General features: G+C 63.6%; 2 protein-coding genes across 2 annotated transcripts in view; both read right to left on the bottom strand.

Moving 5' to 3' along the window:
- Positions 1-3,435: 3,435 nt before the first annotated feature.
- Positions 3,436-5,396, bottom strand: HSPB1 (heat shock protein family B (small) member 1). Its single transcript, XM_075771545.1, has 3 exons — positions 4,935-5,396; positions 4,036-4,099; positions 3,436-3,786 (listed from the first exon to the last, which is right to left on the bottom strand). Exons 1-3 carry the CDS (start codon positions 5,293-5,295, stop codon positions 3,627-3,629), a joined length of 585 nt encoding a protein of 194 aa, XP_075627660.1. The 5' UTR covers positions 5,296-5,396; the 3' UTR covers positions 3,436-3,626.
- Positions 5,397-9,422: 4,026 nt separating this feature from the next.
- Positions 9,423-12,737, bottom strand: part of SRRM3 (serine/arginine repetitive matrix 3) — a 29,100-nt gene continuing 25,785 nt past the window's right edge. The window contains exons 13-15 of the mRNA XM_075771332.1: positions 12,250-12,477; positions 11,882-12,019; positions 9,423-9,775 (exon numbers count right to left, since the gene is read on the bottom strand). Coding sequence (XP_075627447.1) covers positions 9,559-9,775; positions 11,882-12,019; positions 12,250-12,477 — 583 coding nt within the window. The 3' untranslated portion in view covers positions 9,423-9,558. The remainder of the gene's footprint in view (positions 9,776-11,881; positions 12,020-12,249; positions 12,478-12,737) is intronic.

The raw sequence follows: 12,737 nt of genomic DNA, 5'->3' as shown, positions 1-12,737 counted from the left end.
TTTGTTTTTTTTAAGAGATGCACTTGCCTATGATACTGTCTCTCCAGTGAAATGATTACTGCTCCATTACTCTATTGATACAATATTGTGCATGCTAGTGTCGTATTTCTATACAGTAGCTTGAAATTTATTAACTTATACTGTAGATGTTATGTATTCCTATGACAAAATAGTCTTCAAAAATTTTTTAAAGTTTTTTAATTTATTTTTTTCTTTTGGGGGTAAAGTTTGCTCTACCAAATAGTGATCGTAACAAACTGATCTGTTATGGATGTTGCTATAGTGACATGCAATTATATATGATTTTGTTTTTAAAAAGGAAAAAAAAAAAGCAAAAGAAAACACCAGTGTTAGCTTAATCTTAATGTCTGGTGTTCGTCATGGTGAAATTATAACTATTACAGTGTAGGAGAACAATGACTGTGTTCTTTGAATGAGCCTTTGTTTGTGCTTTTTGTCATGTTATGCAGTGAACTATTTTTAAGGTCTAATCAGTGATTATTTTTCCAACTCCGTGTTTCTGTAAGGAATTATTTCACACACGGACCATTCTTAGCAGTTTTTCCTCAGTGATGGAATATCATGAATGTGAGTCATTATGTAGCCGTCGTACATTGAGCAAATAAACTTACAGATCTGACGTCAGCGCTGCTTAATTGTTATCGCCTGTGTTGAGTTTCTGGGGGGGCTCTGTGGGGTGGGTTGGGGGCTCCCCCTCGCTATCGGGGCTCAGGAGCCGGGGCAGGCAGCGGAGGCCGGGAGTAAACAGCCTCGTCCCGCTCCCCGGAGCCCTGCTCCCTGCTCCCCGGAGCCCTGCTCCCTGCTCCCCGGAGCCCTGCTCCCTTCCGCCAGCGCAGGGGAAGCCGAGCGGCCGTGCTCTCCATCCCGCGGGTTCATGGTTCACCAGGCTTCCAGCCCTCCTGGGGCAGAGGCGAACGCCCTCCCGGGCTGGGTGAGCTGTGGGGAAGGTCCCTGGGTGCTTGTGGGTGGGTGGACGGATGGATGGACCTCCCTCCCTCCCTCCCTCCCTCCCTGATGTTTTTTCCACTCGAAGCCGCACGCCGTGAGTCACGCTGTAAAAATACTCCCCTCCCTTGGAAACCATAAACCGAAACTGCGCCTTGACTCGTGCCCTGCGAGGGAGCCCAGGGGAGTGCTGCGCACACACACGCACCCCCCCCCCACACACACACCCTGGAGAAGGGGCTGGGAACAACCCCCAGGTGATGGCAAGGAGGGGCTGGGGGCTCACCGAGCCCCCCCAGGTTGGGGGGGACATGCTCAGGGAGCACCCCATCCCAGCACTGTTGGATGCTGACACCCTCCCTCTTGTAAGGCTGGGGTGGCTTTTTGGGAGGCGAGAGGGGCTGTGGGCTCTGCCCTGTGCAGCACCCATGGCCCCCCCCAGCTCCGGCATGGCCACAGGAGAGGGCAGGGGGCCGGGGATGCCCCTCGGGGGGCTTCTCCCCTTGGTGACATGCTTGGGCTGACAACTCGGGCCCATGGCCGCTGTGCTGCTCGGGGGTGTTGTGAAAGCTGGACTGATCCTGCCCAGCTGAGCCTGGCCCAGCGCCCTCCTGAGCCCGGCTTGGCCCCATCCTGGCCCCATCCTGACCCCCTCCTCCCCTCGCTGATGGGGTCTCGGTTTCCCCACGTGGAGGGGGAAATGGGGGTGTGGGGGTGAGTGTGTCAGTGTCCCCCAGAGATGTGCTGGAGGGGCAGAGAGAAGGAAAGGCCACGAGCCGGTGGGCAGGACCCTCCTCACCGCTTAGCGGGCAGGATTTAGCCCTAAAATGGGGTGTTTTGCGTGCGCAGGGCTGGGTGCTGCAGTGCAGTGCCTGGGGCAGCACAGAAACACGCAGAGGGGCTGGGGAGGGGGGGACAGCCCCCGCCTGGCACCCCCAGCCCTTCTCCCTCCCCTTCCCTAATGCTGGAGCCCCCCAGGAGGCATGAGACCTGCCCAACTCATTGCACTGAGCCCCCGCTCCAGGTGCTGCAGGGCCGGGCAGGGTGGTTGGTGTTCACCCCCCCCTTCCCAGGTTGGGCTGCCAGCGGCTGCTGCTCACTATGGCAACCGTCTCCATCACTCTGGTTGCCGTGGCCACCCACCCCCAAAATGACACACACACGCACAGGGGAGCCCCCAAGCACACGCATCTCACACACACACACACACACACACACACACCCCCCCCACACACACACCCCCCGATCCTGGCTCCATCCTGGGCATCGTGTCTGAGACCTGCCAAACTCATTGCACCTGAGGCTGCTGGGGCGGAGGGGCTGGGGCTCAGGGAGAAGGGGCTCGGGGGGCACACACAGCCCCCCCAGGCTCAGAGAGGGGCCTCGCAGCTGCGGGATTCCTCCCAGGTCACCGTCTGCCTCCGGGATGACTCAGGGGGGATTAGTGGGATTTGTCGGAGCGGGAACATCGCAGCCACAGCCCCGGGCTCGGCCATGTAGGGCCGGTCCTGCCCGGGGGCGCGGGGCTGCGGGGGGCACGGGGCCAGCTGGGGCCCAAAGGCATGGGGCCACGACCCGCCCCCCCACGTCCAGCCCCCCAGCGTGGCTGCAGCCCCTGAGCTGAGCCCCTCCAGCCTGTCCAGCCCGTGGCAATGGGGTGAAAGGAAGGGGGCCTGGGGGGGGCCAGGGTTGGGGCTGGAGGGGCCACGCTCCCAGGGACGGGGGTGTCTCCTGGCCAGAGCAGGAGCCCCTGTTTGCCCTCGGGCTCCCTTGTGACCCGGGGGGGTGTCTGTGCTTGTTCTTCAGGGTCGTAGAGACGGGATGGTGACACTGGGGTGTTGAGACCCAAAATGTCCAGATCCGGGATGGTGAGACCCAGAGCTGTGGAGACCAGGGACGGTGAGGCCCAGGACACTGAGATCTGGGATCTGAGAGACCTTGGATTTAGGGGACCCAGGACGTTGAGACCCAGAATGTGGACACCCAGAGTGATGGAGACCAGGCATGCGAGAGCCCCAGGATGTCAGGCACATGGGATGTTGGAGACCTGGGGTGTTGAGACCCAGAATTTTGGAGACCTGGCATGTCAGAGATCCAGGATGTGGAAAACTGGGATGCTGAGCCTGGGATGTGGGAGACCTGGCATGTGGAGACCAGAGATTTTGGAGACCTGGGATGTAAAGACATGGGCTGCTGGAGACCGGGACCTGGAGAGCTGAGGTGTAGGAGACCTGGGATGTGGGACATGCAGGACAGGGACATTTGGGATGAGAAGACCTGGGATGCTGAGCCCAGGATGCTGAGCAGGTCTCGGTGGCCCTCCTGCTGGCCACAGTGGCCCCAGGCAACCCCATCCTGGTGCTCTGGTCCAGCCCTGCCGGAGCGGGGAGCCGGTGCCTGCGGTGCGGTTCCCTCGGCGCGGCACAGCCAAGGGGGTCCCGCGGGACAGACGCAGGGCACCGGGACGGCTTTCTTTCACCACTTTTTATTTTGGCTGATTCTATTGATTCCTTCACATTTATTCAAGGCACTCGGTGACCGGGCGAGTACAAAATAGACAATAAAAAGGGGGGGTGTGAGTGGGGGTGAGTGTGAGGATGCACCTCGGGGGGGGGGCAGTGGCGGCGGCTTCTCTTCCTCCTCCTCCTCCTCGCTGCCGCCTACTTCTTGGCCGGCTCCTTGGCTTGACTCTCCACAGTGACGGGGATGGTGATTTCGGCAGACTGGATGGCCGGCTTGGGCAGCGGCGCCTCCACCGTGAGCATGCCGTCGGGGGACAGCGAGGACCGCACAGCCGTGGCTTCGACGCCGGGGGGGAGGCTGCGGGGGGGGAAAAGGGGGGTGAGGGCTGCGGCGCCCACCGCCCCACCCTGCACCGCAGCGGGTGCGATGCTGTGACCGGTGTCAGATGCTCAGCCCCAAATTGCTGCCTTTCCCCGCTCCCAGTTTGGGTGAGCAGCATCCCCGGTTTGCCCGGTGGGTGCTGGAGGGGATGTGGGCAGAGGTCTCCACAGACATCGGGGAGGGGGGGCTGCCAGGATCCCATCTCCCCTCCTCCTTGGTACTTACGTGTATTTTCGGGTGAAGCACCTCGAGATGAAGCCGTGTTCATCCTGCTTCTCCTCGTGTTTGCCTGGAAGGAAAAAAAAAAACCCCGGGATGGTTGGAAGGGGGTGGCTGGGGGGGCAGAGACCCAGCGCCGGGGCAGGGCTGATCCTGCCTGTCCTGGTTTTCTTTGCCTTAATACCAGCCTGGAACAACTGGGGGGGGCCAGGGGCAGCGGGGCCCCTCTGGGAGTATCCCCCAAATTCAAGGGGAGCAAGGTGCAGTGCCAGGAGCCGGCGGTGGCCGAGGGGACCAGATCACTGCTGGCTGGTCCCAGAGCCCTCGTTTTGGCTGCCCAGCCCGGCGGGGCTGGAGGCTGAGCACCCCCCTCTCCCTGGGGCTGCACCCCCAAATCTCGCTGGCTTGGGGAATTGCCCCCGTGCCGTGCGGACCGCCCCCCTCGCCGGGCACGAAGCACGCTGCTGGCCTCGTGCCGCGGGTCTGGGCTGCGTCATGGCGTCCCTGGCTGAGCTGCCCAGGGCACTGCGGGGGAGCACGGGGGGCTGCGGGGCTTGTGACACCCCACGGTCACCCCCCAGGCCCCTCTGTGGCTCTCAGCCGGGGGGTCCCTCCCCATGTCCTGGCTGGGAGAGCAGCGAGGGATGGGGATGGGGGGGTCTGCCCCCTGTGCAACACCAGTGGTGTGAATGCACCCCGAGACTGAGCTCGTGATGCTGGGCCTTCCTCTTTGGTTTTTCCCCTTCCCTTTTCCCTCCCCTCCCCTCCCGTCCTCTCCATCTCCTCCTTTTGCTCCCCCTTCCCTCCCTTCCCATCACTTATTCCGCCCTGCTTTCCCTTTTCACCCTTTCTCCCCCCATCAGCCCAGCACCCACCCCACAGACCCCCCCGTCCCCAGCACCCACCGGTTATCTCCACGATATTATCCTTGGTCTTGACCACCAGCTCCTCGGGCGCGAAGTGGTTGACGTCCAAGGTGACCTTCCAGCTGTCGGCGGTCTGGCGGATCTCGGAGATGCCGCTGCTGAGCTGGCGGCTCAGCGCCTGCCCGTAGGGCGAGCCGGGGGCTGGCATCAGCGCGCTCTCCCGGGGCAGAAGACGGAAATATCCCGGCCAGGCGGTGCCGCTCGGCCACTTGTACCAATCCTCGGGGATGTGGGGCATCCCAAAGGACTGGTCGAAGAGGCGGCTGCCATGGTACCAGTCGCGGAAGGGGTCCCAGCTGGGGCTGCGCAGGAAGGTGAAGGGGACGCGGCGTTCGGCCATGGTGCGCGGGGCTGCCGGGGGGGGCGGCCGGCGACGACTTATGAAGAGGGCTGGTGGTTATTTTTAGCCGGGCGGCTCAGCTGGCTATTAATGGAAATTGCGGCAGGGCCCAGGGAAGGGACGAGAAACTTTCCCGGCACTGGGGCGACCGCACGCAGCCGCATTGGGTGGGCGGCACGAGGATGGAGCTGGCAGCCCCCCCCGGGTCCCCCCCGCCAGGGAAACGTCTGTCTGCTGCTCGCTGCGGGAGGTTTGGCTGGTTGGGAGTGATGGATGGCCCTTGGACCTGCTCCCAGCCTCCTTGCTTGCCCGTAAAACCATCCCAGGGACGCGCATGGGGAGGGGGCTGGGGCTGGGCCAGCACCCCGGGGGCGGGGGGGCGTGAGTCAGTGGAGGGGCAGCCCCACGCCTGCTGCGTCACCCCGCAGCCAGAAGCTTCTGGAGCCCCTCGCCCCCCCCCCCCCCCAACTCCTGGCACCTCCGTGGCCCCAGGGCTCGACACCGCAGTGGGGAACCCCCAGCACCAAGTTGGGGTGAGGCTGCTCCAGCCCCTGGGGGTGGGGGCATGGGGGGCCTGTGGGGCTGATGGGGGTCGATGGGGGCCAGTGGGACCCCACGGGGCTGATGGGGGCTGATGGGACCTCGTGGGGGCTGGGGGGGGCCAGGGGGCCGATACAGCCCATGGGGCCGGGGGGGGGGGCGCTGGAGGGGGAAGGACCCTTTTGGGGTGGGAGAGGCGGCTCCTTCCCTTGGTCCTTTGTCTCTCCAGTGACGCCATCCTGGCACCCGGGAAGGGATTCCAGTTTGGGGGCAGACCCCAGGCCCCCGAGCCCCGGGAAGGGCTGTTTCCCCAGCCTGGCAGCCCCTGGGACCCCATCCCCTCTGCCCCATACCCCTCTGCCAGTTTTTGGGGGACAGAGGCACCATGGTGGGATGTGCCTCCCGGGGCTGAGCTCTAGGCTGCCCTGCTTTGAAGAAACGTGTCAGCAGCGCCAGGAGATGGGTGGTAGCTGAGACCTGACACGCTCACTGCAGGGATGTGTGACCCCGGGGAGCCCTACCCATGGGGACACGGGGGGGGGGGGGGGGGGGGGCGGGTGTGTGGATGCCACAGCAGGAGATTTGGGGGGGGGAGGTGTCCCCCCACCCACGGCGGCAGTGGGTGCCAGCACCCTGCTGGCCCCTGCCAAACCCCTTTGCGTGGGGCAGAGCCCAGCCTTGGTGCTGCACCGGCGTTGGGAAAGGGCTGCAGGCAGCCGAGCCCCGCGGGGGCTGGAGGCGCAGGGCCGCATCCTGCGGGGGCTGGCGCAGGCTGGAGGGGAGCCTGGGGAAAGCGGGGGGACGGGGGGGTGCAAGGTGCTGCAGGGACTGCGGAGGCGAGGGGATGGAACGGATGCGGGGAAGTGGGAGGGATGCAGGGAGGGATGCAGGGATGCAGGGAGGGAATTGGGGGGGTGGTGGGAGGGATGTGGGGAGGGATGCAGGGATGCAGGGATGCAGGGAGGGAATTGGGGGGGTGGTGGGAGGGATGCAGGGAGGGATGGGAGCGATGGGAGGGATGTGGGGAGGGATGGGAGGGATGCGGGGAGGGATGCAGGGAGGGGTGGGAGGGATGAGGAGGATGCAGGGATGCAGGGAGGGGTGGGAGAGATGCAGGGAGGGATGAGGGGGATGCAGGGAGGGCTGCAGGGAGACAGGAAGGTTGCAGGGAGATGGGAAGGATGCAAGGGGAAACCTCTGCTCCAGCAGCAAGGCCTCCCCAGAGGGTCCGTCTCCCCCCCTTCCCGCCCTCCCCCCCCCCGCAGCAGGATGCTCTGGGGGATCAGGCACACGACGGGTGCCCAGCACTGCTCTGCACGGAGCCGGGGACCCATGCGCCAAGGAGGATGGAGCCATGGGTGGCTGGAGACAGAGGGCAGGGGAGGACGGGGATGGGTCTGTGGGGAGGCGGATGAGAGACTGAGCCTGCACAGAGGGAGCAGGTTAACCCCGTCCTGCTGCTCCCCCGTGAAGAAACCGCTCCGTGCCCGGCAGAGTCATTTACAATATATACTGTATATTTTATTATAATTGAACCAGCTCACTGAATCTACAGCTGTACTCACAACCCAGAAAAAAAGAGAGAGCGCACGCGCGAGAGGAAAATACTGAAGTATTTCTACAGAGTATTTGTTCCAGTTAGCTCCCTCCGCGGCAGGAGACAGAGACTGTAAAAGAGGAAGACTGGAATTTTTCCCTGATGTGCTGGCTTGTCTGCGCCGGCGCTGCAGTCGGGTCTCGGGCTTTCGGGAGCCGTGGCCCCGGGGGGCTGCAGGGCTGGGGGCTGTGGCCACTGGCAAAATACCCCCCCCCGCCGGTGGCCTGAATTCAGATGTTTTTCAGGGGACTCCCCCCCCACTCTCCCAGCAGAGTTTTGGGGTTCCTGCGGGCAGTCTGAGCTTCCCCGGGGGGCGATGGGGGGATGGGGGCCCCAGGGTGCTCGGGGGCTGCTGCGGCAGCGGCCGGAGAGGGGTGGGATGGTTTTCAGAGCGTGGCTCGGGGGTTCGTAGGGATGCTGGGGGCATTCATGTGCTTCACCCCCCCTCCAGGGTCAGGGGGGAGCAGGACCCTTCGTCCCCTCCTGCCAGGGTCACATCCGGAGCTGCCGTCCTGCCCAGGGCTGGCACGTGGGGACAAGCTGAGCCACGGAGAGCCTCGAGCACGGCTCCTCCTTACCTGTTCACCCCGTTTCTAAGGGCTCTGCTTGGCTGGGCCCCGCAGAGGGTGACCAGTGGCTTTGCCAGCAGAGCAGGGGGTGGGTGGGATACCCAGGGGCTGGCACCCGGCACGGCCCAGCTCCTGGAGATGTTTCTCCAAGGGCTGGTGAATCCTCAGCCCGTGGCTGAGCCTGGTTCCTCGACACGTAGGGTTTGGGAAACAACCCCGGCGTGCCCCTCCGCTCGCATCTCTGCCCTCCCGGGACCGCCGGTTCATCAGGCTGCTGGTTAACGAGGCTGTCGCGTTACCAGCCGAGCTGGAGTCCAGGGGATCACCCACACCCCCCCCCCCGAGCCCGGCTGGCTGGAAACCAGTGTCAAGTGGGAATGCCAAAGCCCGGCTTTTCATCCGAGGGCAGCGGGTTAATCCGGGCAGCTGCTCCCTCGCCCAGGGAGGCTCATCCCCATCGTCCTGCTCCAGCCGGCTGGAAAACGCGGGGCTGCGAGGATCAAACACCAACAGCCCCGGGGGGCCAGGACTGACCTGGGTGCCCAGGGGGGCTTTTTTTTTTTTTTTTTTTTTTTTTTTTTTTTTTTTTTTTGGAAAATCAGCAAAGTCCTGCAAAAGCAGGGCTGCCAGCAAAGCCCGGGACCCTCCTGCCTCTTTCTGTAATTAAATTTAAAAAGCTGCCACTCGGCCCCAAAGGCAGGGTACGACATGCCGAAGCATGGCTGGATGTGGCCCCAGGGGCGGAAAAATCGCCAGCCCAGCCCTTGGCCCCGCAGCTCCCTCCTCCTGGGGGTGACGGCTGCATCCCCCCGAAATTGGGTGAGATGGATGGGTGCCAGGGCCGGCTCCTGAGCCGGGACAAGCAGCCATAGCCCGCAGGGGTGGCCCCCCCAGACCTCCCCGCTCAGGAAGAGACTTGTGGGTGCTGACGGCTTTTGTTCATCCATGGCTCGGCATGTGCTTGAGTCTGGGGGGGGCCCAAACCAGTTTGTGGTGGCCCTGTCCCCGGGGACAGCATGGGGACACGGTGACTCCTCTGCCGGGGGAAAACTGGGGGTCACCCCTGGCTGCCATCACCTCCTCTGGCCAAGCCCAGGCTGGAGAAGCCCCCTCCTGCCCCCCACCCCCCCCAAGGATACACTTGTGTTAAAAAAGTCAAACCAACCCAAAAAGCACGGGGGGGGCTCCCAGGGGGTCCCCAGCCACCCCCACCCACTCGCCCCGAGGTCTCTGCTGAGCAATTTGTTCCCTCGCTCTGTGCTCTCCCACCCCGTCCCGCCCCACCCCAGCGCTCGCAGAAATAAGAAGATATCCTCCCCCACCCCATCCCGACCCCAAAAACACCCTGGGGGGGGGAATCGCCCCCTCCCAGGGCGATGCAAGGACCCATTGAAGTTTTTGGCCCCCGCTTTCCCCTTCGGCCAGGTCCATCCTCAGCAGCCCCCGGCTCTTTTCCACCTCCCCGGTGGTCCCCGTCCCTTCTGGGGGCACAGGTGGCATCGGAGAGGGGGGCACAGCCGGGATGGCGGGGGGCTGCGGCTGGGTGCCGGGGGGGGCTCAGAAGCCGGCGCTCTCCGAGCTGCTGCGGCTGTTGTAGCTGGGGCTGCGGCTGGGGCTGCGGGAGCGGCTGGGGGGGCTGCGAGTCCGGCTGCGGCTGCGGCTGGTGCTGTAGCTGTCGTAGCTGCGGCTGCGGCTGCGGCTGTAGGAGTAGGTGCTCAGCGAGCTGGAGGACGAGGGGCTGGGGCGGTAGTAGGGGATGGGACGCTTGCGAGCGCTGCAAATGGAAAAGGGAAACTGAGTCAGGCCCCCCCCCCCCCGCCCCGAGGCAGCTCAGGGAGGGGGGACCGGCACCAGCTCCCCCACACGGCTGAGCATCCCCGCAGGGCTACGGGGTGTCAGGATGCGGCTGCCTGGCATCACCCCCCCCCTCCGTCCCCATCCTCCTCCCCAGCCCCCCCCGGGGTGTTAGTCCTGGATTAGGCAGCGGCGAGGGCAGAAAGTGAGCAGGTTAATGTGGCTTTTGTGTTTCCCAGACACCAAAGACTGAAAGCTGCTGAAAAAAGAGACGTTCAGGATTAGCAGGAGGTGAGCTGAGGCCCGCCGGCGCCTGAGGATGAGGAGGGATGTGGGGAGCACGGAGGCAGTGGGGATGGGGGGACAGAGGGGGCAGCGACATCTGGAGCCGGTGCAGGAGCCGACCCCTTGCCCCCTTCTCCCGGCCCGGTGTTAGTGGGACCCAAGAGAGACACAGGCACGGCCCGGAGGTGGCTGGGTGCCGAGGGCATCCCAGCGTGTGAGGAGACACGGGGGGGCCGGGAGAGAGAGGAGGAGGAGGAAGAGGAGGAGGAGGAGGAGGAAGGGGGGAGGTTACCCTGGGAGCCAGGCTGGCGGCGATGCTCTCCAAGAGGGACCTTGGGATGAAATGGAAAAGGAGAAGTTGGCATCACTGAGGCAGGACAACACGGTGATGGACCCCAGGGTGGCCAGGGGTGACGGGGACGGGGGACAGGGCAGGAGGGCAGGGAAAGGCCCTGGGGCTTCTCGCTGGGCTACGGGGCAGGTGAGCAGGGCTGGGGGGTGTTCCCCCGGCTGCCCCCTCCCCACAGCACCCTCCAAGCCCCGCAGAAATGGCTCCGCTCCAAGCAGAGCTGGGTCTGCCGTCCCCATCCATCCCAGGGCTGGGTGACAGGGATGGGGGGGTCACAATCCCCGCGGGGACCGTGGACTGTGTCCTCCAGCTGGGCCCTGCCACCCTCCTGGGCACATCCCAGCAAAACCCAGCTCAGGCATGGAGAGGGAGGGATGCAGAAGCAGCCGGTGGTACCCGGGCTGGGAAACCCTCCTCTGGGCCAGGAGCAGCTTTCCCAGCCCGTGTCCTCTACAGGGCATCCATCGGGGAGGGCTGCAGGGAGCTCTGACCCACCGGCTGAGCAGTATTTCTCCTGTCCTCCTTCCTTACATCTTCAGTCCAGCCCAGGCAAAATAAAAACCCTCCCGCAGCGAGCCAGAGCTGATTTCCGAAAACCCAGCCTCTGCCCCACAGCCCCGATCTCCCGGCTGATAGCAGGAGAGACAAATAGGTCAGGAACGAGGTAATCTCAGCTCGCCGCTGGTACCGCCGCCAGTGCTGCATGCTAACGAGGTACTATATATGCACACAGTGTTTCGTCTGGCACTAAATATTGCCTGTCTTACAGCCCAGGATCCTTTGTCAATAGGATCTCAGGGAGGAGAAACCGGCTTTTGGAGGGCAGGGGAGATACACACTCCCAGCTGTACGTCTTGCTGGAATATGCACACAGGGATTAAAATCAATTCCTATTTTCATGCCTCAAAATAGGAAGAGATGACAAGGTTGTACTATTGGAGGCAGTCTGGTTATCCGTCTGTCTGGGCCAGCTGATTTGCCCAGCTGGTCATCCTCAGGGTTATCTATCCATCCACAGAGCTGCTTATCCATTTGTCCATCTGTCTGTCCCTCCATCCATCCATCCATCCATCTATCCATCTGTTCATCCACCCAACCATCCGTCCATTCATCCATCTGTCTGTCAACCCACCCAACCACCCAACCATCCATCCATCCATCCATCTGTTCATCCACCCGCCCAACCATCCATCCATCCATCTGTCCGTCCATCCATCCATCCATCCATCCATCCATCCGTCTGTCCATCCACTCAACCATCCATCCATCCATCCATCCGTCTGTCCATCCACTCAACCACCCAACCATCCATCTGTCCATCCATCCATCCATCCATGCATCCATCCATCCACCCACCCAGCCACCCACGTGTCCTTCACGGCTGACGGCAGAGCTCAGCCCCGGGCCGTACCAGTGTCCACAGCCGAGGCTTCGCTGTGTGCTGGGACCCACCTCGTGATCCTCCTGGGCTCCATGAAGCTGGGGGAGTCACGTCTCCTCTTCCTGATGGGGGAGTAGCTCCTGGAGCGGCGCCGGGCGCGGGCAGGATCGGGGTCACTGTGGCGTGTTCGGGGCTCGTTGTCCTTCTCTCTACACCACGAGGAGGAGGAGGAAGAGTGTCAGGGGTGCGGTCTGGGGTCCCGGCTGGGATGCAGGGACAGCCCGGGCTGCTGCTTCCAGTGCCACCAGGGACAGCAATGCCCTGTAACCCCCTCCCCGAGCCCCGGGGGAGCCGGGACCACCCTGAGCTGCAGATGCTCTCTGAGCTCATTGCTGGACCTGCACCCCCCCACCATGAACCGTCCCCCCCAGGGGCTGACCTGCTGGCGGGCTTTTTCGGCGAGGGCGAGCGGGAGCGGCTGCGTCCTGCTCTCTTCTCCCGGGAGCGGGAACGGGACTTGGAGAGGGAGCCGCTGGAGCTCCAGGAGCTGCTGCGCTGACCAGGGCTGGGCGACGGGCTCTTCCTCCGCTCCGAGGCATGCCGGGAGTGCTTGGCCGACGACTCCGAGCTGCTGTTGGGCCGGCCCCGGTGGTGCCTCTCCTTCACCCTGTGAAGGCAGACCCCAGCACCTCCTGGCATCTCGCCCGCCGTGGCCCAGCTCCCACAGGAGCCGGGACCCCAGTTCCCATGGGGGAGCAGCAGGCGCATCGATATGACCATAATTTTTGGCTGGGCTGCATCCCTGATTATAAAGCATGGGGTGCCCACCCGCTTGGGATCCTGCACCCTGCAGGATGCTGTAATCCCATGCAGCCATCCAGGCACTGCCCCTCGTGCAGGGATAATCCCTTGCGGGGTCCACCCTTC

The sequence above is a fragment of the Balearica regulorum genome, chromosome 19, assembly GCF_011004875.1.
Source record: "Balearica regulorum gibbericeps isolate bBalReg1 chromosome 19, bBalReg1.pri, whole genome shotgun sequence".
Lineage (NCBI taxonomy): Eukaryota > Metazoa > Chordata > Aves > Gruiformes > Gruidae > Balearica > Balearica regulorum.
This window is presented reverse-complemented; position numbering and strand designations above follow the sequence as displayed.